Below are 22,102 nucleotides of genomic sequence, written 5' to 3' on the forward strand. Positions count from 1 at the left end.
TTGGTTTCCTCCCTAAGTGTGTTCACGTGTTGCTTTTTTACTATTTGATAAATCTCATTAAGAGGTCTCTTTCATCATTGAAATCTCATATTGCTCATGCTTTTTTTTTTTTACTTCCACAGTAATTAATAAAATCTTGCTTATAGGCAGCATTCAGGTAGAATGCACAACTCATTAAGTGCCATTTCCCTCACCAGTTCTCACAACTGGGCTTTATAATTCCCTTTATCTGGACTCTTGAAAACTGTGTTTAAATCAGGAATTTTAGGAGGGGACATGAATGTGTGAGGATGGATAAATGTGGAGTTAGCCTCGTACTTCAGAGGGTGCTCCTCTGGGTGTGAACTTCCCATCACGATGGCTTATAGACTAATTGATAGATGTTGTAATAAATTTCTGTTTATTACTGAGAATTGTGCAGGTAGATTAAAGAAACAATAAAATCTTTAAATATATTTTAAGATGCAAAAGATAATATATTTTGTCCAGTTTGCTCACTGTCTCTGGCCCCCAAATATAACCCACCTCTTTAGTTTGCTATATGGGACCATTTACGAGATCACAGTTTAGAAGCATATGACCTCCTACTGAGACATTGTGGTTTAGGTATCAGGAGAATTGCTTATTTTTTTTACCACCTTTTTTATTGGTACATTATAGTTGTACATACTGATAGAATTTGTTGTTACATATTCATACATTCACACAATATAATAATATAATTTAGCCAATGTCACTCCCCAGCACTTCCCCCTCCCTCCACAATTCCCACCCCTTGCTCCCTTTCCTCTACTGATCTCCCTTTGATTTTCATGACATCTGTCCCCATCTTTCTTCTCCTTTTTCTTCTCTAGCTTCTGAATATGAGAGAAAAAAAATATGACCCTTAACCTTCTGAGTTTGACTTATTTTGCATAACAGTGGTCTCTAGTTCCATTCATTTTTCTCATAATGACATAATTTCATTTTTCTTTATGGCTGAATAAAACTCCACTGTGTATAAATACCACATTTTCTTTATCAATCTATTCATTGATGAACATGTAAGCTGGTTCCGTAGTTTGGCTATTGTGAATTGTGCTACTATAAACATGGGTATGCATGTATCACTGTAGTATGACAACTTTTATTATTTAGAATAAATACCAAGGACTGGTATAGAAAGATGGGTCATATGATTCCATACCTAATCTTTTGAGGAACCTCCATACTGATTTCCATAGCAACTGTACTAATTTACAATCCCACCAACAGTATAAAAAGTGTTCCTTTTAGGAGACTTGTTTTTTAAATACATAGGTCAACTTGGGAATCAGCATTGATAATGGATTTCTTATGTTGAGGCCTTGAATAAAGGAGAGAAGACAAGAGCAGGTGTAGGTGCTGGTAGGAAGATCTACCTTGTGACAGATGGAACAAAAGACCAGATTCCAGTGTGTGATTTTGTAGCGAGTTTCCTTCCATGTGTATCCCTGAAAGATTTGCAGCCTTGAAATAGGCCTAAGGCAAAGCAGATTGAGTGAGCGAACTAATTTGCAGGTAGGTTTTTGTTTACTGAAATATTTCAACCTCAGCACTATAGAGCTATGGGACCTACTTTATGGCAAATGATGATGTAGGAAGGATTTTAGAATAGTCAGCTTTTTACTTAAAAAAAAAAAAATCAGCATCATCTCTGAATTAAGTAGGAAAGATAGACATCAGTTGAACAAAATGAGCCCCTGGTTGCTGATCCTGACTATAAAGGATTTCATGGGAAAGTTATTAATCTGTAGAAAGTAGGAGTAAAGGGCCTGGTGTGATACGTTTTCCTAGAGGGTTAAGACGAATTTAATGGCATTCTTAAAGTAATATACCCACCTAATTAACAGAAATGCCGATAAGCTAACCAACTTCTTTTATACAAATTCTAAAGAATTAAAAGAGAAAGACTGAACTGGTGCTTAAAGGTGCTTGGAAACAAAGTGAGTCCCTTGATATGGTTGCCATTCAATTAAATCCAACACATAGTTAATGAAATCCTCTTATGTGTAATTTACAGGGCTAGACTAAAATCGAGAATTAGTTATTAGTTATACATGATCCTTGACTTCAAAGACTGCACAGTCTCAGTGGTAGAGATTTGATTGAACCAGGTGCCCAGGGATTGATAGATATGGCATGTTCAGGAGATGACTCTATAAGAAGAATCACTGTGGTTTGACAAAAGGGACTGTAAAATCCTGAGTCAGGGAAACACAAACAATATAAAAATCTTTTCCAAATATAGGTGAGTACTACAGAATCTCTGTAGGTTACAATTCTAGAAAGTAATAATTAAAAGATAGTAGTGGAATTCTCTGAAAACATCAACTTGACCTGAGTTGGGAATGTGAAATATGATTGAAGTAGGTTTAGAATCGAACCCGCAAGTTATATAGCAGAGTATGTGGTGGCTTGGTATACGTAGCCACATGTAAATTGTCAGCTATCTCATGAGACTGAACTATGCCATTTCAGTAAAACATACTAGTATGCTTTAGAATAAGTCAAAATTCAGTCCACAGCAAAAATGAAATATTAGCCTAATCTCTATTAATGACTAAAACTAGTATAGAAACTACCTATGGAAAAATCACTGTGTGACTGATAGTAAAATTATCAACATTCTGGCAAGAGTAAAAATTTAAAAATCCCATAGTTAGGTCATAGAAGGGAATATGAAAATCAATACAATAAATATAGCCCTTGAAAACTGGAAATTATTTAAAAATACATTTTTGAAATCCTAGATAAAATGTGTAGCAAACCAAAAGATTATTTATTCTGATAAAGACCTGGAATTGTGAAAAGTAGTAATCAACCTAAACATTTGTAGTCAGGGGGACATAAATGGTTAAATCAGGGGATGCTTGTTCAGAGGGTCATTGTGTAACATTAGCCTTGGACTCATGACCCCTGGCACTCCTCCTCCCCAATGGGCCACTTCTCCATCTATTTTTGTTATATTTTATGAATCTCTTCAGTTTTCTTTCTCCATATTCTTTTCTGTTTACCTTTCATACTTCTTAGATGAATTCCTCCATCGCCATGACTTTAAATTCTACCTCCCTATTGATAACTCCAAAAATTAAACTTTTCCTGTAGACTTCAAATTCTCTTCTAAACAGCTATGTGATATTTCCACTTGATGTCTCAAACTCAAGTGTTCAAAATGGAACTTGACTCCTACCCACCAAACCTTCCCCATGACAACTTTTCACCTTTCACTAAGAGATATCAACATCCACCCCAGATCAACCAAAAAAATCAGAAGTCATTTTTGATTTTTTTGTTTCTCAGTTCTAATATTTACTTCTTTACCAAATGCTACTCATTTATCTCTAAAATATGCTTAGACAAATAAGTCCACTTCTGCCAAATTCCATCACTACCTGCCTTGTCCAGCCATCATTATTTTGTCCTTGGTCTTCTGCAGCACCCTTGCTTCCTTCCAGTACATTCTCCAAATGTCAGCAAAAGTGATCTTCTGAAAAAATTTCATCTGATCATATTTGCCCCTGCTGAAGACCCCTAGTGGCTTCCCTTTGCACATAAATTAAATCCAAACTTTTTAGCATGCTCTTTAGTGCTCTGTGGAATCCACAGGAAGGATCATCTTATGTCTTAAGACTTACACAAGTGTCACCTTGTGTTTTCCATGAAATGAATTTCGTTATAGTCCACGACTTCCTAGGTGTGGGGAGGAGCACATGGTACACACTATGGAGAGTTTGGGGTTTCGAATCATTGTTCTAATATGGTTATTGAAGGAATTAGAAATGCACATGAAATCAGTGTTTTTGCCTTTTCTCCAGTTGATCAATGTGCTTTGAAGATCAATTTTTCTTTTAAAAGGGTGACTTCTCAGGACCTATGATATCAGCTGCAGCTCAGCTTATTGTATGTTGTGTTGTGTTTTTCTAGAGGATTTCAACAAGCTGTGCTCTGTCCCTATGGTAATTCCTGGGAGACCAGAATATCCTCCCCCACCCCTTGGCCCCCTTCCTCCAGTTCAACCTGTTCCTCCTGGCTTTCCTCCTGGACCTCCAATTGCAGTCCCCAGGCCACCAGAATATCCATATCCATCTCGGGAGCCGCCAAGTAAGAATTCAAAAATCATCTTATTTTTCTTGCACTAGTCAGGGTGATGATTTTTATTTGCTTATGCTGCTTTAGTCATTGATGAATCTACCAGTTATTAGATTTATTTTTAGTGTATCTAGTGTTGTATATAGTTCTTCATTTTCCTGTCGTGTAGCTAAAAATAGAAATCTTTTGTATTTTCCAGAATCTAATGCCCTTTTGTTTTTGATGCTTTCAGCCACATGTGGGAGAGTTATAAGAAAGATTGAAATCTGATTCACAGGATGAATTAATAGTAGAAGATTATACTTTGGGTTATATAGCATACAAAGAAGTTTTATAAGGAATTAACTATTGATAATTCACTGCCTTAGCTGTTTTCCCAACTGGAGGCCCAAGTGAGGTGACAAATGGGGGTGTGGAGCAGGCAGAGGAGCAGGCTGCAGCTGGGCTACAGTACCTCCCCTCTTGTACCATAGTGCAGATGCGAACTCCCATGGCAGAAGTGGAAACATGCTCCACTGATGCTCCTATAGAAGACTTCTGCCCAGAGACAGCCCTCCTTCATTTTTAACTCAGCATTGTGTCCATTATTGCCAGATTAAGTACTGATGAAAGGTAGTATAGTTATAAATAATTTTGATGGGATTCGACATTATTTTTCTAGGGGTGCTGCCATTCAACGTCACTGATTACTGTCAGTTGGTCCGCTATCTATGTCAAAATGGGCGCTGCATTCCAACTCCTGGGAGCTACCGGTGTGAGTGCAACAAAGGATTCCAGCTGGACCTCCGGGGGGAGTGTATTGGTAGGTGGTTAATTACTAGGTTGGCACTATATTGATTTTCTATTGCTGCTGTAACAAAAAATCTTAAACCTAATAACTTAACACAATACAAATTTATTATCTTTCAGTTTCATAAGTTAGAAATCCAATTCAGGTCTTAATGGGCTAAAATCCAGTTGTTGGCAGGGCCCTGTTTCTTTTGGAAGCTCTTGGGAGAGTGTATTGCCTTCCCTTTCCAGCTTCTATAAGACACCTGTCTCTACTAGGGTCTCATGGATCCTTCATCTTCACAGCCTGCAGTGTAGCATCTTCCAGGCTCTTTCCTACTCTGTGTTTCTCTTCCAGTTCCTGCTTGCTCATTTAAGTTCCTTTGTGATGACATGAGTTCACCTATGTCATCCAAGAGACTCCCCATTCTAGGTCAACTTCTTAGCAATCTTAGTTCCATTAATGTCTTTAATTCCCCTTTTACCATGTAACTTATTCACAGATTTTGAGAATTAGGATATAACCGTGTTTGGGGGCACATTATTCTACCTGCTACCGGTGATTTCTACTCATTGTAAAATATATTCAAGGCATTGTTAGTACCTCCAGACTAAGTTACCCTATCAAAAGTCTAACATTAAGTTATGAAAGCTTGACCCAAATTATAAAATTTTGCACATTTTACTAATGTAAATGTGTAACTTACCAAATTTCTCTAGTTATTAAAAACTGAAGAAAGAAACTTCAAATCATGGACAAGCCTTGATTACCTAGTGAAGGGAAGAAGTGTAATGCAAGAATAATTAGTGTGTTGATTGGATAAGAACAATCAGGTGCCATTTATGCTTTTAAAAATAAATTCATCTCTTAGTTCCAGTAAATTCCAATTCTATAATTGTGATTCAGGCAAAAATGAGTAATTCTTGTTTTCTCAAGCTATTTTGTTTCCTGGTGATATGAAAACCCCTTCTAGAAGTCGTCCAGAGCTAGGTCCAGGAGGAAGCCAGTAGCTCAGGGTTGGGGAATGTGAGGTCAGCCTGCATCTTCCCCTAGGAAGCCTGTGGACAAGAGGGTTATCTTCACTAAGCCCTGGTTTGCTCATCTTTACAAGCAGCAAGTAAAACAGTTTACTTCTCCCTACACTGATTATTCTAAACACATGTAACAGCAGTGGGACCCCTTATGTTGAGGATATCTCAGGGTGGGGGTGGATTCCATGGTGGGTGAGAACTGCCCTTTAAACAACAATTGCTTCATCTTTTGTTCTAATATTCTTAACAGAACTGAGCAGGGGATATTAGATATGGGCCTCTTTTTTTGTATTAGAAAAAAAATAGTAAAGCATTAAGAGATACTCTGAATCCTATCCAGAAGCCACTTGTGAAACGTTAGCCTGTTCGATTTTTTTAGGTCAGACTCATGGAAGAGAAAACGTTTATTAGCTTGGAGTGTTGAGTTGCTATGCACATGGAATTTTTCTCTGAAAAATGACACATGAAAGCAATACACTTGAACTGCTCTACCAGTCTTCCAATGGCTAGAACCAGAACACATTGTAGTGGAAAGGAAAAAGAACCTTTCATTGTGCTATTCATTTCTTTAAAGGAACATGCTTTATACCTGTAAAAGAAACCTATAAAGTCTTATGAGCTGTTGCTATGTAATCTCTCTCTAAAATGCACTGTTTTGCAGATGTTGATGAATGTGAGAAAAATCCTTGTATTGGTGGAGAATGTATTAATACCCAGGGCTCGTACACCTGCCACTGCCGAGCTGGCTACCAGAGCACACTCACCAGGACAGAGTGCCGAGGTACGGTTTTCTCGCAGAATATGGGCCATCTATGCCTAATGGGCTCTTTGCTTCAAAGAAGCTCAGTGAAGTCTAAATAACCCTTGCCAGAAGAAGTGAATCCAATTCCATCGCTTTTTGCACTTTCTTCCAGGAATTCCAAATATGGTGCTGTCACTCTGAGGACAGGACCATAAAATCCAACATTCAAATTATTTTAAAAGATAACTTCTCTACCTGGAGGAAAATCTTATTTGCACTTCTTTTTTTGTCCCTCACTGTTGTCTATTAGTTTTTCATTTGGAAGCTGGGCAATGGGGGATTCTTTGTATCACAGAAACTGAGGAAAGTTTCAGGTAAAATTGTAGGCAGCTTATTTTTTAGTGGAAAGGTCTGAAGGATAAGATTCTGTAAGTCCTTCCTGTTTGTTAGTGCACTCAGCAGCAATGTCACCTGGGGACTGGGTGGACATGCAGGGTTTCAGGTCCCACCTCAGACCTTCTGAATCAGAATCAGCATTTTAATAAGATTCCCTCACGATCTGCATGCACATTAAGGTTTGAGAGGCACTGCTTTAAGTGTTTACTCATAAAAATTTGCCTTCAGGTTTATTTATTAATTAGTTGTTAAGTCATTCAATATGGCTTCTATTAAATGCCATTTATGAACTAAGTTTCTGGGATAGAAATTAAATAAAATATACTGCCCTCCCTCAGAGGACTCAGATCTCTATCTCTATCTATAAATTTGGCACAAACTAAACTGTGTCATTAATCCAGTAAAGCCAAATAAAGATAAGCAAACACTGTTAAAATTAAATATGATGAAAAGTAAGGAGGTATATATCACTAGAAAAATTGGAAACCATTAATAAGATGTAATTTTATTTGCCTCTCTTAGCAAAAGCTCTTTATGTGCATTGAAGACACCCAGAAGTTTTCATTTTTATCAGAGAAAAGATTTCAAAATCCTTTGAATTTGCTTCTGACTTAGAGATTTATCATCATCAGTATTTTTTAAATACACTATATAAAAGTGACAACTTTGAGCAGAAAAATCTCTAAGGCAGCATTTCAACATGCTGATGATTCTATTAATGGCCTACTTAGAAATTATAAATCTGAATGGGCTGAGTATTTAACTGAGTTGAGAATCTTCTTAATATTGTTAACTATTGGTTAAAATAATTAACAGTACTAAGCATTTTCAATAGGAAAGAATAAAATAAAACCACTGACCAGAGGCTATACTGTTAAATAAGCAAAGAGAAGTGATTATTGAGAGAACTGAATGGGGGTGAGAGCCAGGCAATGTAAATGCATGTGGTTGTCATCTGTGTAGGATTTAATGTACAGGAAACTAAGGATGATCGGCAGGCCTCCAGCACTGTCTCCTTTAAGAGTTAGTACTAAGCCAGGTTCAGTGGTGCATGCCTGTGATCCTTGCAACTGGGGAGGCTGAGACAGGAGGGTCACCAGTTCAAGGCCAGCCTCAGCAACTTAGGGAGACCCTGTCTCAAAAAATAAAAAAATAAAAAAAATAAGAAGGACTGGGGATGTAGCAGTTCAGTGGTAGAGCACCTCTTGGTTCAATTCCCAGTACAAAAGAAAAAGAGTTGGTGCTAAGTTTATTCTGAACAGAAGTTGAGGACACACTCTTGTTATTTGGTAGATGAAAGTCACTGCAGAAGTGTCCAAAAGACTGTGTACTTAGCAGAAAAGAAGTACGTGAGGGAGTGGGTAGAAGGGTACAGAAGAGATAGACAGAAACACAGTTGAAATCTTTGAATGACATGCATTTCATTTATCTTATAAAGCAGTGGAACCCCACAGCATTCTCAAGTTGGTGAGGAGGGAAAAAAGATGAACTCTTTTTCCTGTTTATTTTAACCTTGGCCTCAAAAAAATTACAGAATCCTTAAAAAAATAGTCTGTGCAAGAATATGTGCCTTTTACCACTTTTTGGAGTGTGGAGCAAGTCAGATTTTAGCAAGGATTAAGAAATAAAGGAGAGAGAAAAAGATCGTAGGTTGTTGGCACAAAGATCAGACAGAAGAAAAGCCCAGACTGCCACAGCTAGTCCAATGACTTGTGTGGAAACCACTGCAGGATCTGCCCAGAAAGAGAGTGCGTCTGAGGGTCAACCACAAAGACACCGTGCAGACGCAGGGAAGACAGAATAACCCAGACGCCATAAATGCACATTCTTCTTGTCCAGGGGATGTGTGGGGCACTTGTTCTCGGGAAGATATGTCCTCAAATCTGCACAGATAGGTCTGCTCCCATTCAGACTTGCACAGTTCCCTATCTGCTGGGAATGAGCCCGGAAATAATGGTATGCTGAGTAGACAAGACAGCCTGTGATCATCCTCTTTGATATTCATCCGATTTGTAGCCTCTACAAATAGAGGGAAGCAGAACCCTCAGGGTACCATATCACTCACTTTGGGTCAGTTATCAATCTTTAAATGAGAGATCAGATAGAGGTTATTTGAATTATTGTCATTTTTAGCACTTCCATATCAAGCCCTATTGTTTACTTTGGCATAATATTAAGCACAATAGAAAAAAGAGGAAAATACTCCCAAAGTACCAATATTTTATATGGTAGATAGAGTGCTCATAAAGTTATTTAAAAAAAAAAAAAGGCTAAGAATAAATGAGCAATAAACCGTACTTGAATCAGAACTGCCATAAGGAAGGTAGGTATAGTCATATGATTGATAGTTTTCAGGGAGAATTACATAGGTTTTTTAAAATAGCATTTCTGTTTTACTGTTTTGATACAGCTATAAGATCTGCCCTTTCAATCACATATTTAACAATACCAGCCAAAGTTCAATATAAATGAGATATACATATTATAATAATTATATACACACATATATATATACACACACACATACTGGCTCAATAAACTAGCTAGGAAAATGATAAATACTCTATTTTGTTTACAGAATTTAGATTTAAATAGTCTTAGTAGAAAAGAGGTTAGATTGAATGTGACTGTATAAGGTATTTTTTTTCCTGTCATATGTCTTTCAAACACTGATAATCCTAATCTTTTGGTACCCAATGTGTATTGAAGAATATTACTGAGTAATTGAAACCCAAAGCTAAGGTCATGAGTTTGAAAATTGAGGAAGGAAAAAACAATCTTCAGTCCCCTAACTAAGCTGTTTCTTCCTTCATACTGGATTTTAGACATTGACGAATGTTTACAGAATGGCCGTATCTGCAATAATGGACGTTGCATCAACACAGATGGCAGTTTCCATTGCGTGTGTAATGCAGGCTTCCATGTTACCCGAGATGGGAAGAACTGTGAAGGTAATAACAGTGTGATAAGCACATTCCTCTTCTTCCTTTGCAGTCTTTAGATCAGGAGTCTCAAGGCAAATATGGAGTGAAAGGTCAAAATGTCAAATGTATTTCACATATTGTTATCTGAGAGGCAAGCCTACATTTCCACAATATTCCTCTCTATAACTCACATGTGTGTGAGTCAAATAACATTCTAATGTACTGAGAGCTTGCCACTGAAAGATCACTGGTGATGAGGAAACTTTTGTAGCATAAATTATTGCTTCCTAATTTTATCTAGTTGAAATGTATATATTGCGGAATTTTTTTACGAAAAACTTGGAGACACCTAGCCCATATATTCTCTAGTCACTTGTAATCCTTTTGTTTAAAGTGCCTGCCTAATAATAAAATACTACTTAGTCAGTGTCTCCAAACTTCAGATTTGTTTAAGAGAAATACTGACTGCTGAGCTCCAACCTTCTCTGTTGCCTCTTGCATTCATCACCTCATTTTGAGTCTTTTTTTTTTTTTTTTTTTGTGGTACTGGGGATCGAACTCAGGACCTGTGCTTGCAAGACAAGCACTCTACCAGCTGAGCTATCTCCCCAGCCCTCATCACCTCATTTTGAAGTGAGATGCTTCCAATGTTTTGTTTGTGCCTTTGCTAGTCTTCCCTTGATTAGAAAATATGACTATTATTGACAGATTTTCACCTGCAGACCTTTAGCAAAAAGTAAGGAATGTTGCTTATCCTGTTTCCCAATGCCTTTGGGCAGGTCCCAAGAATCTATTCATACATTAAAAGAATTTCAAAATTGTTCTTAGAAACATTTTTGGCAAAATATTATCTCAATGATTCAATTCAGAGACGTAATGCCAAAATTCCTGGTTGGGATAGAATCCTGTTGAAAGAGAGAGAGAAAGGGGAGTGGGAGAGAGAAAGGGAAAAAGAGAGATCATAAATTACACGGGTCCGACTAAAGCCTGTAAGTGAAGACATATCATGTCTACAGGAGCATGCACCTCCCAAGACAGCTATAATATACATAAAATAGCATGTTGATGATTTTTTTAAAAATCCCCATGATCAAGGGATCCTAAAGGCTAACTGGCTCAGTTATATTCTTTTAAAAATTTTTTAATATATATTTTTAGTTGTTCATGGACCTTTATTTTATTTATTTATATGCGGTGCTGAGAATTGAATCCAGTGCCTCACACATGCTAGGCAACTGCTCCACCACTGAGCCACAATCCCAGCCCCAGAGTTTTGCTTTTTAAAAATCCGTTTTTCCTACTCCTATTTAAAATTGCTTCACGCTGTAATCTGTCTTCTACATTCCACTTCTTAAAGAATCAGGATGTAGCCTGAATACATTTCATATTCCCCTATTCTTAGCTTTGATTTAATTTGGTGTATCAGAAGTAATGTGATTCTATGAAATAAATATGCTCAATGGGCTATAACACTTTTACTAAAACTTTGTGTGTACATATATGTATACATATGTATGTATCCACACTTATAAATCTAGCTTTTTGTTTGCACATATGTCAAAGCTTGAGAACTTGAGATACATATTTCATATGATCCCTCTTTGTATGATATAATTTGAATGAAAACCTCAAACTATAATAACAAAGAAAGATAAAAGAATAAATATTTTGTGCACATCCAAGAGAAAGAAAGGTGAAGAAGCAGAATTATATTCATGCAGGTTGGCTTCCTTTTGTAAGCATACTCTTTGACTCCAAGACACTCTCTGTATTTATCTTTTAGATATGGATGAGTGCAGCATAAGGAACATGTGTCTTAATGGGATGTGTATCAATGAAGATGGCAGTTTCAAATGCATTTGCAAACCTGGATTCCAGCTGGCATCAGATGGGCGTTACTGCAAAGGTGTGTGAACCCACATTCTTCGCTTTCTTTTTCTCCACTTTTCTTTATGGATTCTCCCCACATGAAGCATCCCTTATTCTGGACCCGGCAACCTAGCTGGAATCCCTTAAGTCCAGCCATCCAAACGGTGACAGTTTATGACCAGAAGGCCATTCTTATTTCAGAAAAGGTATTTGGGTCCTTTCAAAGGAGCCTGAAAGCCTTCAATGTAGCAAATACATAAAGCTAAGCTGCCAACTCGTCTTCTGATAGATGTATCTTTCTAAATAGGTGGAGTTCTGCTTCTTCTTTCCAGTTGAGGGATCAGAACATTTAGGCTTTTGATGGCCGTTTTTTCCACCTCATGTCTTCACGGGGCAGAACACTGTAGACTGTCATTTGCAGTGATGTCTTCCTCACAATTTCCCTCAGATATCTGAAGAAACAGACAATTTTTTTTTTTTGTGGTCAATGTATTTAGTTTTTATAAAGTTATATAAGCAAAGAGGAAAATGGGATTAAGCAGAAGAAATAAACGAACCAAGAGCCATTGTTTGGCTTGATAACTTTTGAAATCATCTCTTTGCTTCAAGTACTAAAGCAGAAATTAGGAGGAATTATTTTTGTTCTGTTGAGGTCAGGGTCCTCAGAGTCATCAGAGATGAATTCATGCTTAGTCTCCTTCCTTACGTAGTCAGGGATGAGTGATTCCTGCACTTGGGTCTGAGATCTGAACAAGAACCAGACTTTTCAAAGAATCAAAATAGGTTCATAAAATCTGCTAAAATGGTATATTCAGAGCCTCTGTCCAGTTTTAGTTGCAGAAGTGTAGCACATCAAGATACTTAAGGTTGAGAAAGCAGGAAAAATTCATGTAAGATCTCCTTTCCGAGCATCCCTAGTGAACGACTTGGTAAAGGTGTTATGGAAGAAAGCTTTGTATGTGTTCAGTCCCTGGCAAGATGCGCGTTTTCTCCAGGCTTGAAAGAGCTTCTAGGCCTTGGTTGTTTACCTACATTCTCTATGACCTTACATCGGTGGCTCTTAATATTGTGAAAATCTGTCTTCACAGCAAGCAAAAACAGTTTAGTTTTTCAAATTTCAGGGAGGAAAATGGTTTCTGTCGTTTTAAGCTCTGGGCTGGTAGGAACTTATATGGGAAGACAGGATTAGCACATGGAAATATTCTACAATGTAAGATAGCAAAAAACAAAGTGTCAAATTGTGCAAATTAAGTGCTATACAAGTTAAAAAAAAAAATAGAAAGAAAGGGCAAGGGAATGATTGCTGGAATATTTGGAATTAGGCTTCCAAACAAAATAACGGAAGGAAATGTGAAAGCCCCTTTGTGAGCAGGACTTCTGCGAGAACACTTACTCTTCTTGCCAATACACAGCGCGCACTAAGGTTCGCTTTTAGTGCCTCTGAGCTGCTGGTGACCCAGGCAGCAGGTCCTCAGCATTAAGTGTGACCAATGCATAATGCTATTTCAGAAGACATTATGACCTCATAGATGGAACTAGTTTTGCAACCAGAGAAATAATATCTTATCAATAAAGGGATTGTTCCATTCAAAGATGATTCCAGTGGTTTGCTTTGACTTTAGCATTCTGGTTTAAGGGAAAGAGAGAGTATGCAAGCAAGCAAGCTTGAGCTCCCAAGCTCAATGTTATTGCCCTTGTTCTTTGTTTCTAGTGAATAGAACATAGATACACACATAATAATAAGACTAACAGAAGAAAAAAGAAAGAAATCTCTTAAATGATGGCTGTTTTCCTTTTTATTATTTTCTCCAAGACTTTCTTTTAGTGCTAAGTATGCACTTAGTTCTGAGCCCCCAAAAGATGTGACTTGTTCAAAGCTGCATCAAAAATGCTCATTTCATCTCTACAGTTTAACTACTCTGGTGAACAGCATGGCCTGTCTGATCACTTTCTAAAAGTTTAGGCTGCCGACTTTGAGTGACCTTCCTCTGGATCTATGTGACATCTTTGTCTCCATTAAAAAGCTTTTGTGTTACTTTTCAGACTGTAGTCTTAACTGTTTTACTGTAGGTTTCAACTTGAATAAAAAGATGACTGAAATAACTAACTGAACCAATTTGGGTTCATGTATTTAAATATAACTGCTGTTTTAAATACAATCTGTACATGGAATCTTGGACCATCTTAATATATTTTGTGCCAAACAACACAAGCTAAGTAAAACACAGAGGTGTTTCACTCTCAATTTGCCTTTTTAAGGTCAGAAGAAAGGAAATAGTCACATATACTAGTTGTATATTGTAAAAGGAGTCATTATAAAATGACTTGCTTCTAAGTGTCCTGTGTTTTCCAAAACACAATTTTAATACCTTTTCTCTTTCCCTATATTAAGGGGGAGAAATCTCTGCTATTACTAGTGTGTGTCCAATAAAATCTTTTACCAGACCTCTCTAAATATATACATACGATACTACAAAATACTTATAATACTTAAGGAAAACTTTTCTTTGCTGTCTTCCACTTACTTATAATGCTGTTATTGGTCCAGGGTCGTCACCAGAAGCATCTAAGTTCATTTTCTATTCTTTTCTGTGTTGTTCTTTCAAGGTCTTAGTCACACCTCTTTTAACATTTTGTCCCAGAGGGCCAAGGCAAGGGTGGTTCTAGATCGGGGACACAGCCTGGGTGTTGAATGCCAAAAAGCAAAGCTTCCTGCCCAGGTCAGAGATGCAGTTTGTTATCAAACTAGATTTCTGGCATAGCTACCATGGGATGCATTACACAAAACCCTTTGTCTTTCAGCAGTCATTTTCCCTCTTCCTCCAATTCTGTTTTGCCTTTGTGATTTTTATTTTGGATTAAAAAAAAAATCTCTTGGGAGAATATTTATAAAGTAGCTTTTTATGGAAAAGTAATAATATTAAGCAATTTCTCTTGTTTTGTTACTGTTCTTTTAAAGGAAACTGAGAATACCTCTCATTGAACTCGTATTGTTGATGCTGCACGATTTTCCATCCTACCCATTTGAGTGTTATAATGGTAAACATTATGATTTAGAAAAAAGTCATTTCATTTTTAATCAGTACCTCTTCCCATCACAGATATTAACGAATGTGAAACACCTGGGATCTGCATGAATGGGCGCTGTGTGAACACTGATGGCTCCTACAGATGTGAATGCTTCCCTGGACTGGCCGTGGGTCTGGATGGACGTGTGTGTGTTGGTAAGAAAAAGCCATGGCTTGATTTATGATAGAGAGGCCCCCTTCTGTCCATCAGTGAAGTCCACCAATAACAAAGGCCCTCTGCCTTAGCAGGTAGGATATAATGGGTAGTCACAGAGCAGTAAACCAGCAGGGTCAGGTCTCCTCTTCTTGTATAACTTGTATACTAATTTAAAGAACAGAAAGATGAACTGACATAAAGGAAAAACCAGGGGACCCTAACCTCTCCTTCTTACTTTTATTCTCTAAATACACACCTAACCCCAGTATTCTCCAACTTCCCTTTGTTGATACTGGTCTTTGAAATTGACCTATATGTGCTCCCTCTCTCATGGCAAACATCTTCATAATGAGTTAAATTTCCAAGGAAAGTATAGAATGCAAAGGAGAATATGGATAACTGAGAAATATATAGGATAATAGTTTTATGTTGCTTTGTAAGAAGTATGAGCCTATATAAGAAGATTGAGAAATAGATATGAATTTTGTCTACAATTATTTTTAAGAAAGGTGCTCAGAAAACCCTTTGAATTGGAAAAGGATTGGGCACGGCCAAAAGTTTCTTCCTTGGTGGTAAAGATAACATGGCTTAGTTGACCAACATCTACAGATTTATATAATGAACCTTTTACAGATCAAACCTTCTCCTTTCTGGAAAGTACACCTAATTCAGACATTCAATAATTGCATGTTTATTCTGGGGTAGGGTGCATTTCTAATAAAGATCTTATTTATTATGGTGTGAAATTCAACATTCATTCAACATTTATTAAGTGCCTGCTCAGTGCATGCCTGGGGAAGACAAAAATGAAAGAGACATAATCCCAGCACTTAAGGGCCTCACAGTTTGGTAAACCATGTTAATCCCTAAAGAAACTATAAGAGTCTGGTCATTAGTTTCCACTGCTTGGGAACTAAATGTGTTTTGGTGTTTTGCTTTATTTATTTTTACTGTTGACACCTGGTACTGGAGGCATTCTCCGTGAGTCAGAACAGGGACTATGCATAAATAAAGGCAGCTTCAACTCTGACCTGGGGGAGGGGTCTCATCTGTTGAAGGACAGTATAAAAATAGGTACTTCTTCCTGTTTAGACACACACATGCGGAGCACATGCTACGGGGGATACAAGAGGGGCCAGTGTGTCAAGCCTTTGTTTGGTGCTGTTACTAAATCTGAATGCTGTTGTGCCAACACTGAGTATGCCTTTGGGGAGCCCTGCCAGCCATGTCCTGCACAAAATTCAGGTATGTGGTATCGTGGAGGGGTCCTCATGCTGCCAGCCTTCTGCCTGCATCTGTGATCTTTACTTTTATGGAAGTGACAGGGAATGGTTACAATATGCTTTCCAGGTACGTTAGGACCTTGCTGGGTCTTGGCAAGGTCTAGCCAGTGTCTAGTTATGTGTTACTCACCCTCTCCTCACAATAATTTGCAGTAGGCAGTGCGTTTATGCCTCTCATGTGAACTCTGCCACCTCAATAGTAGTCTTGCTCTGTGGAATACATGCAAGTTCATGACGCTTACATTTTGCAGGAGCTGCCTATTATAAAAGCAGAATTTTATATGGTGTAAAAGTAAATAATTTTCAGACTACCTGAATATTTCCAGCAGTTTCCCAGAAGACCATTTGTGAATTTTGTTCACATCCCACTTGTTGATTTTGGTGTGCTTTTCTTAAATGGTTTTATTCAACCTTAGGGAAAAAGTATTTTTCTGGTGGTATGACACAGTGAAAAGAGAACTGGATGGTGAGTCAGAATTCTGCTCCCAGTTCACAGGAAGACAAATTATTACTTCATTGGGGTTTTAGTTGTTCGTGCATTTTTTCTCATTTAAGGATTTGAAGTAACTTACATTAACAAATATGATTATAAAATAGAATAATAAGGTTAAGGGGTGTTTGGTGTTCTAATCTAAACAATGAACTGCCTTCAATAACCCAGAAGGTTCTCTGCAGTTGCAAATTATTTATAAAGCAAAAAGTTTATTGAAATTGAAATAATAGACTATCAATATTTGAACATGATTTTAAGGTAGCTTGGCAGATGACTTCTAAAGTCCTAAAGTAAAGTTAGACTTAATATTGAAAATACTTTGTTCCAGTGAGTCAGTTTACATCTGAGATTTGGTCTGTTCATTTCTGCACTAAATAAAATGAATTAAAGATTTAACCATAATTTTTAAAGATCTGTTATTTTGAAAATGATAATCTTTGAAATCAGAGAGTTAGAAATTAAAATATACTATGAGAAGCTAGAGAAAGTTAAAAGGAATACAGTAAATGAAGTGAGGAGTGTCAATTAAAAGAAAGCCTTATTTTGGCTTTTTACTTCACTAAGTGAATAAAATGCAAATTATCATTTATATATGATCAGCAATGAGCTAAGTACACGTTTAATGTACTTCAATTATAAGTAAATATCATTACATCAAACAAAAATGATTCAATATAACTTTATAGTTGTGTGTTTTTAATACCATCCTTTTGCCTGTAACTTTTCAAAGTACTTCTCTTACATACCTTAAATTTATGTGACAGATGAGAATCATGAAAACTAACCCACACAGCATAGGTGATTTGTTCACATTGAGTGAGTAGAAGGGCCAAAACTCAGAATCCAGGGAACTTGGTACCATTTTCCTCTGGACCAAATGCCTCTCTAAAAACAGTGTTATGATACATAGGGAAATGATAAAGGCTTAGAAAAAGACAACCAAAAGAGACTTGATTACTTAAGCAATAAAGTTTAAAGAGAATTAAACTTAAGACCCAGGTCCACTAACTTCTGATTTTTATTTGAATGAATTTACAAAGAAAAAGTCCACATGTGGAACTGGTTTCTTTCAGTTTGATTTCTCTACCTCTTTGGTGGATATAAATGGCAGACCATAAAAGGGCCACACATGAGACATCCCTTATTTCAGGAGAGAGAGGAGTTTTTTTGTTTTGTTTTGTTTTGTTTTGTTTAATACTGGGAATTGAGCTCAGGATACTCGACCACTAAGCCACACCCCCGTCCCTATTTTGTATTTTATTTAGAGACAGGGTCTCACTGAGTTGCTTAGCGCCTCACTGTTGCTGAGGCTGGTTTTGAACTCTTGATCCTCCTGCCTCAGCCTCCCGAGCTGCTGGAATTACAGGTGTGCTCCACTGCACCCAGCAGAGAGGGGATTTAAAAAAAACAAAAATTATTGATACAATATAATTGTACATATTAATAGAATTCATTGTTATATATTTATGCATGTATACAAAATAATTTAGCTAATTTAGCTAAATCCCCCCTTTGAAAAGGGGGATTTTTCCATATTTTTATTGGTGTGTTATAGTTATGCATAATGGTGGGATTCATTGTTCCATATTCAAGCATGTACATAATATAACAATATAATTTGGCCCTTATCATTCCCCAGTATTTCCCCTTTCTCTCCCCTCCTTCCTCCTTTCCTCTAGTAATTGCCCTTCCATTTTCATGAGATCTTGGGAGATTTTTAAAGGTATCCACAAAAAATATCTTTAATCCACTGAGAAATCATAACTGTGCAACCTCTAAAGTTATCTGTGAGTGGAACAAGCTTTATATGAAGTTATTTCTCACTGGCTGAAGAAGCTGATTTACATGGTTCAGCAGGACCTCTTTCCTCCTCAACCTTCAGTGTTTACTCCTCACAGAAACTAGTCATTTAAACTTGCCTAAGTGCAATTCTGGGAATTTTCCTGAGTGTCCCCCATACTGCTGTCTCCATGGTGCTACCTTGAGGTAGCTCAGCAACACCTACCACTTCAATGCTCAAGCTATACTCAGTTACATGTTAACTCATTAGATCTGCCACATGAAATGGGTATCATTAGCCACAATTTGCGGAAAAGGAAACTATCAGAGAGAAAGCATTTTCTACCCAGCAATAAGCATAGTCTTCAACATTCAAACCTATGATGATTTGAATTCACTTCAAAAGACAGTCTAGTGCCAGATCCTGCTTGAATTAAAAACAGTGGAGATGATACTTTGCTTCCATTTAGACCAAGCATCAGCTAATCTAAATTACCTGTAAAAGTGCTTTTTACAAAATCAGTGAGATTTTGTTTTATTGTTTTAATTAATTGATAATATGAGAGAATAAAAAGGATTTTTTTTTGTTCTTTTTCTCTGCCTTTCCAATACAGTCACAGCCACCTTTCCATTTGTTCCTTTGTTGGCCCCTTTTAAGATGATTTTAATGAAAGGATGTTATTGCTTTTTTTTTTTTCAAATTAACATTTGGTAGGTGACACAGCTCTGAAGGATTCACCCTTAATCTTATGCTTGTATAACTCTTTTGTATCTGCTGTCATCAAAATGCAGATCTCTAGCATATGGAACTATAAAAACTATTTGCTTTAGCACTGAGGTTCAGTCAGCCTCTGCAAAAAAGGCTCATCCATAATGTTCAGTTCTCCTTCCACTGAAGCACTAGAGCTAGTGGCTTCCAGAAATCATGGGCAACTGAGGAACACATTAGTTTCTTTTCCTTGAATAAAGTTTGACTCTAGTTAGTTCTCCATTTTCCTCATTCACTCTTAAGTTCATCAAAATATTGTTGGAACTCTATGTAAAACATTGCATACTTTTAACAAATAGAAATAGAAACCTGGTTTTAACACAGATGTTCTATATATCACAATTTTTTAAAAGATCTCACAATTTTGACATTAAGCAATGCTTTACCGTTTAGATTTATCATCTAGTATCCTGATAAATATTACTTTTTAAAATACACCTTGAACACACACAAGATTAGACACCTTGATGTTGTTCTTCTGAGGGGAGGTTAGAGAATCTGCAGAGAGAAATGAAAAAATATTAAGAACTAGATTGTACTGAAAAAACAGCTAGCACTCAGAAATGAAATTATTCCCAAGATGGTGGGAGAAAGTTTTATTAACAGTTAAGAAACCACATTTTAACAGGCACATTTCACTGTAAAGTGTAAAGTGTTCCCTGGTGAACCAAATCAAGTTATGGGGAAAAATACCTTTTCCAAAAGTGCTTTGCACAAGGAATTGCTATAACTTGCCTGTATCCTTCAAAGTCTATTTCCTCGGTGATGCGAAGCCTTTAAAAAAGAGCCTGGTATAAAGGTGACTCCCTTAGGAGATACCTCCTTGTGCTTTTCCACGTTATTTCGGTTCTGCTCACTTTGGAGGAAATGATGTGTGCAAAGCCAAGGGCAGGATTGACCTGTTCTGAAAACAAGGGAATCATTTACTATCTGTTAATTTATTGCAGCGGAATATCAGGCACTCTGCAGCAGTGGGCCAGGAATGACGTCAGCAGGCAGTGGTAAGGATTCGTTTCAAATTTACTACCTTAAGCATGTGCCGAGGCAGCATCTGGCCTTCCTGTGGGTTTCCTGTTGGTCCCTTCACACCAGTCTGGCCTGACTCCTCTCTGGCCATCATTGCATAATGTACCTGGGATGCCTGGAAGTCCCTATGGCAGAGCTACTATGGCCCAGTGGGGCCTGCGATTGTAGGGTGTGGGTGTGGGTCTTGCTCACTGAAGGGCATGTGATGGGGAAACGTAGAATGAGATGAAATGATTGTGGTTGCTCATTCTTGAAAGGAGGCAGCCTGGACTTCCTTTAGATTTTCCACCATCAAGTACAGCTCAGGATTATGGGTTGATTGAACTGTATCTGTCTACATTCTGAAAGATTTCTTATCTCTCAAGGTCATTACAAGATGACAATAAGGAGCCGTCTTATATGTTGTAGCAAGCAGTGACAGCAACTGATCTGGAAGAAAATAAAATGCTTGTGTAGAAGTTAGAACTAGAGAAATGTTGGGGCCATTACAAAGTAAAAGTGGAAAAACTAGAATAAAATAGGTGACAAGAAAGTAAAAGGGATTAACTTATTAATATTATTAATTATTAGTTTATCGATATCAAACTGAACAATTTGATTAAGAGAGTTTTGGTGGACTGGTAGAATTGTCAATTCATTCAGTATAGATAGATGAAGACAAGGAGAAGGTATTTGAAGGAGAAAAGAGGAGATATAAGGAAATTTATAGCAAATAAGGAGTTAGTGGATAGACAGGAACAAGTTGTAATAGGGACTTGGAGAAGAAAAAAAAAGTCAAACTGACTTTTAAAAGACTCGGGCAATAGAATTTGAGGCTACCTATACACCTATTATGGCTCTGCCTCCCCTCCACTCTTAGAGCTCTGCTTAAGTTTTAAGAGCTCAGAAGAGGGAGGACCCAGCTCATGAGGGCAGTGAAGTCAGGCCTTTTGTTTGAGCTGTCCTTTGATGAAAGAAGAGACCTGCTCCAGGCATTAGCCCCACAGACTGAAAAAGGCATTGTGTGTTCACAGAGGAGTGAGAAGTTTGAAACAAATAAACAAAGGATTCATATTTCAATTTAATCTTGAGGATATTATTGAACCCACAAAAGTTTGAACCACGGGTATGACATGATCCCCTTGCATTTAGGATATTCAGAATCGTGCAGTGTGGAAGGCAGATTGAAGAGGGAAGGGCTGGGGGCAGGGAGACCAGGAGTAGGGACTTGAGCTCTATAGTGGATCTACTTTTCCATATTGGTGCTTGGACCAGGAGAAGTCCAGGATGTCTCTTTCATCTTGATTCAGGATTGATAAAACTCTTGAAGTTCTAGCTCAGATGCCAGTTTCTTCTCAGGGACTGGTGGAAGGAAGATTTGACTGGGGATATCTAAAAATGAGAAAAAGGGAATAAACTTTCCTCTTCTAAGTGAGCCATCCATCCCCCTTTAAAGACTAAGGCCATTAAATGTATTGTACTGTTATTTTTTAATAATTAGTTTTATGTTTATTTTAGAATGTCATTGATTTTGAACTTTTTGTTGGTGCAGATATTAATGAATGTGCATTAGATCCTGATATCTGCCCAAATGGAATTTGTGAAAATCTCCGTGGGTCCTACAAGTGTATATGCAATTCAGGATATGAAGTGGATATAACTGGAAAAAACTGTGTTGGTAAGAAGTTCCACCTATTTTCTAAGACA

At 37.4% G+C, this 22,102-nt stretch overlaps 1 protein-coding gene across 1 annotated transcript in view; it reads left to right on the top strand.

The window, feature by feature from the left end:
• The window catches only part of Fbn1 (fibrillin 1), a 228,134-nt gene that overhangs the window by 123,295 nt on the left and 82,737 nt on the right, over nucleotides 1–22,102 (top strand). The window contains exons 11-19 of the mRNA XM_047539691.1: nucleotides 3,946–4,122; nucleotides 4,772–4,912; nucleotides 6,572–6,691; nucleotides 9,874–9,999; nucleotides 11,756–11,878; nucleotides 14,943–15,065; nucleotides 16,159–16,311; nucleotides 20,338–20,391; nucleotides 21,948–22,073. Coding sequence (XP_047395647.1) covers nucleotides 3,946–4,122; nucleotides 4,772–4,912; nucleotides 6,572–6,691; nucleotides 9,874–9,999; nucleotides 11,756–11,878; nucleotides 14,943–15,065; nucleotides 16,159–16,311; nucleotides 20,338–20,391; nucleotides 21,948–22,073 — 1,143 coding nt within the window. The remainder of the gene's footprint in view (nucleotides 1–3,945; nucleotides 4,123–4,771; nucleotides 4,913–6,571; nucleotides 6,692–9,873; nucleotides 10,000–11,755; nucleotides 11,879–14,942; nucleotides 15,066–16,158; nucleotides 16,312–20,337; nucleotides 20,392–21,947; nucleotides 22,074–22,102) is intronic.

Source organism: Sciurus carolinensis, chromosome 2 (assembly GCF_902686445.1).
Source record: "Sciurus carolinensis chromosome 2, mSciCar1.2, whole genome shotgun sequence".
In the NCBI taxonomy this organism is placed as follows: Eukaryota; Metazoa; Chordata; class Mammalia; order Rodentia; family Sciuridae; genus Sciurus; species Sciurus carolinensis.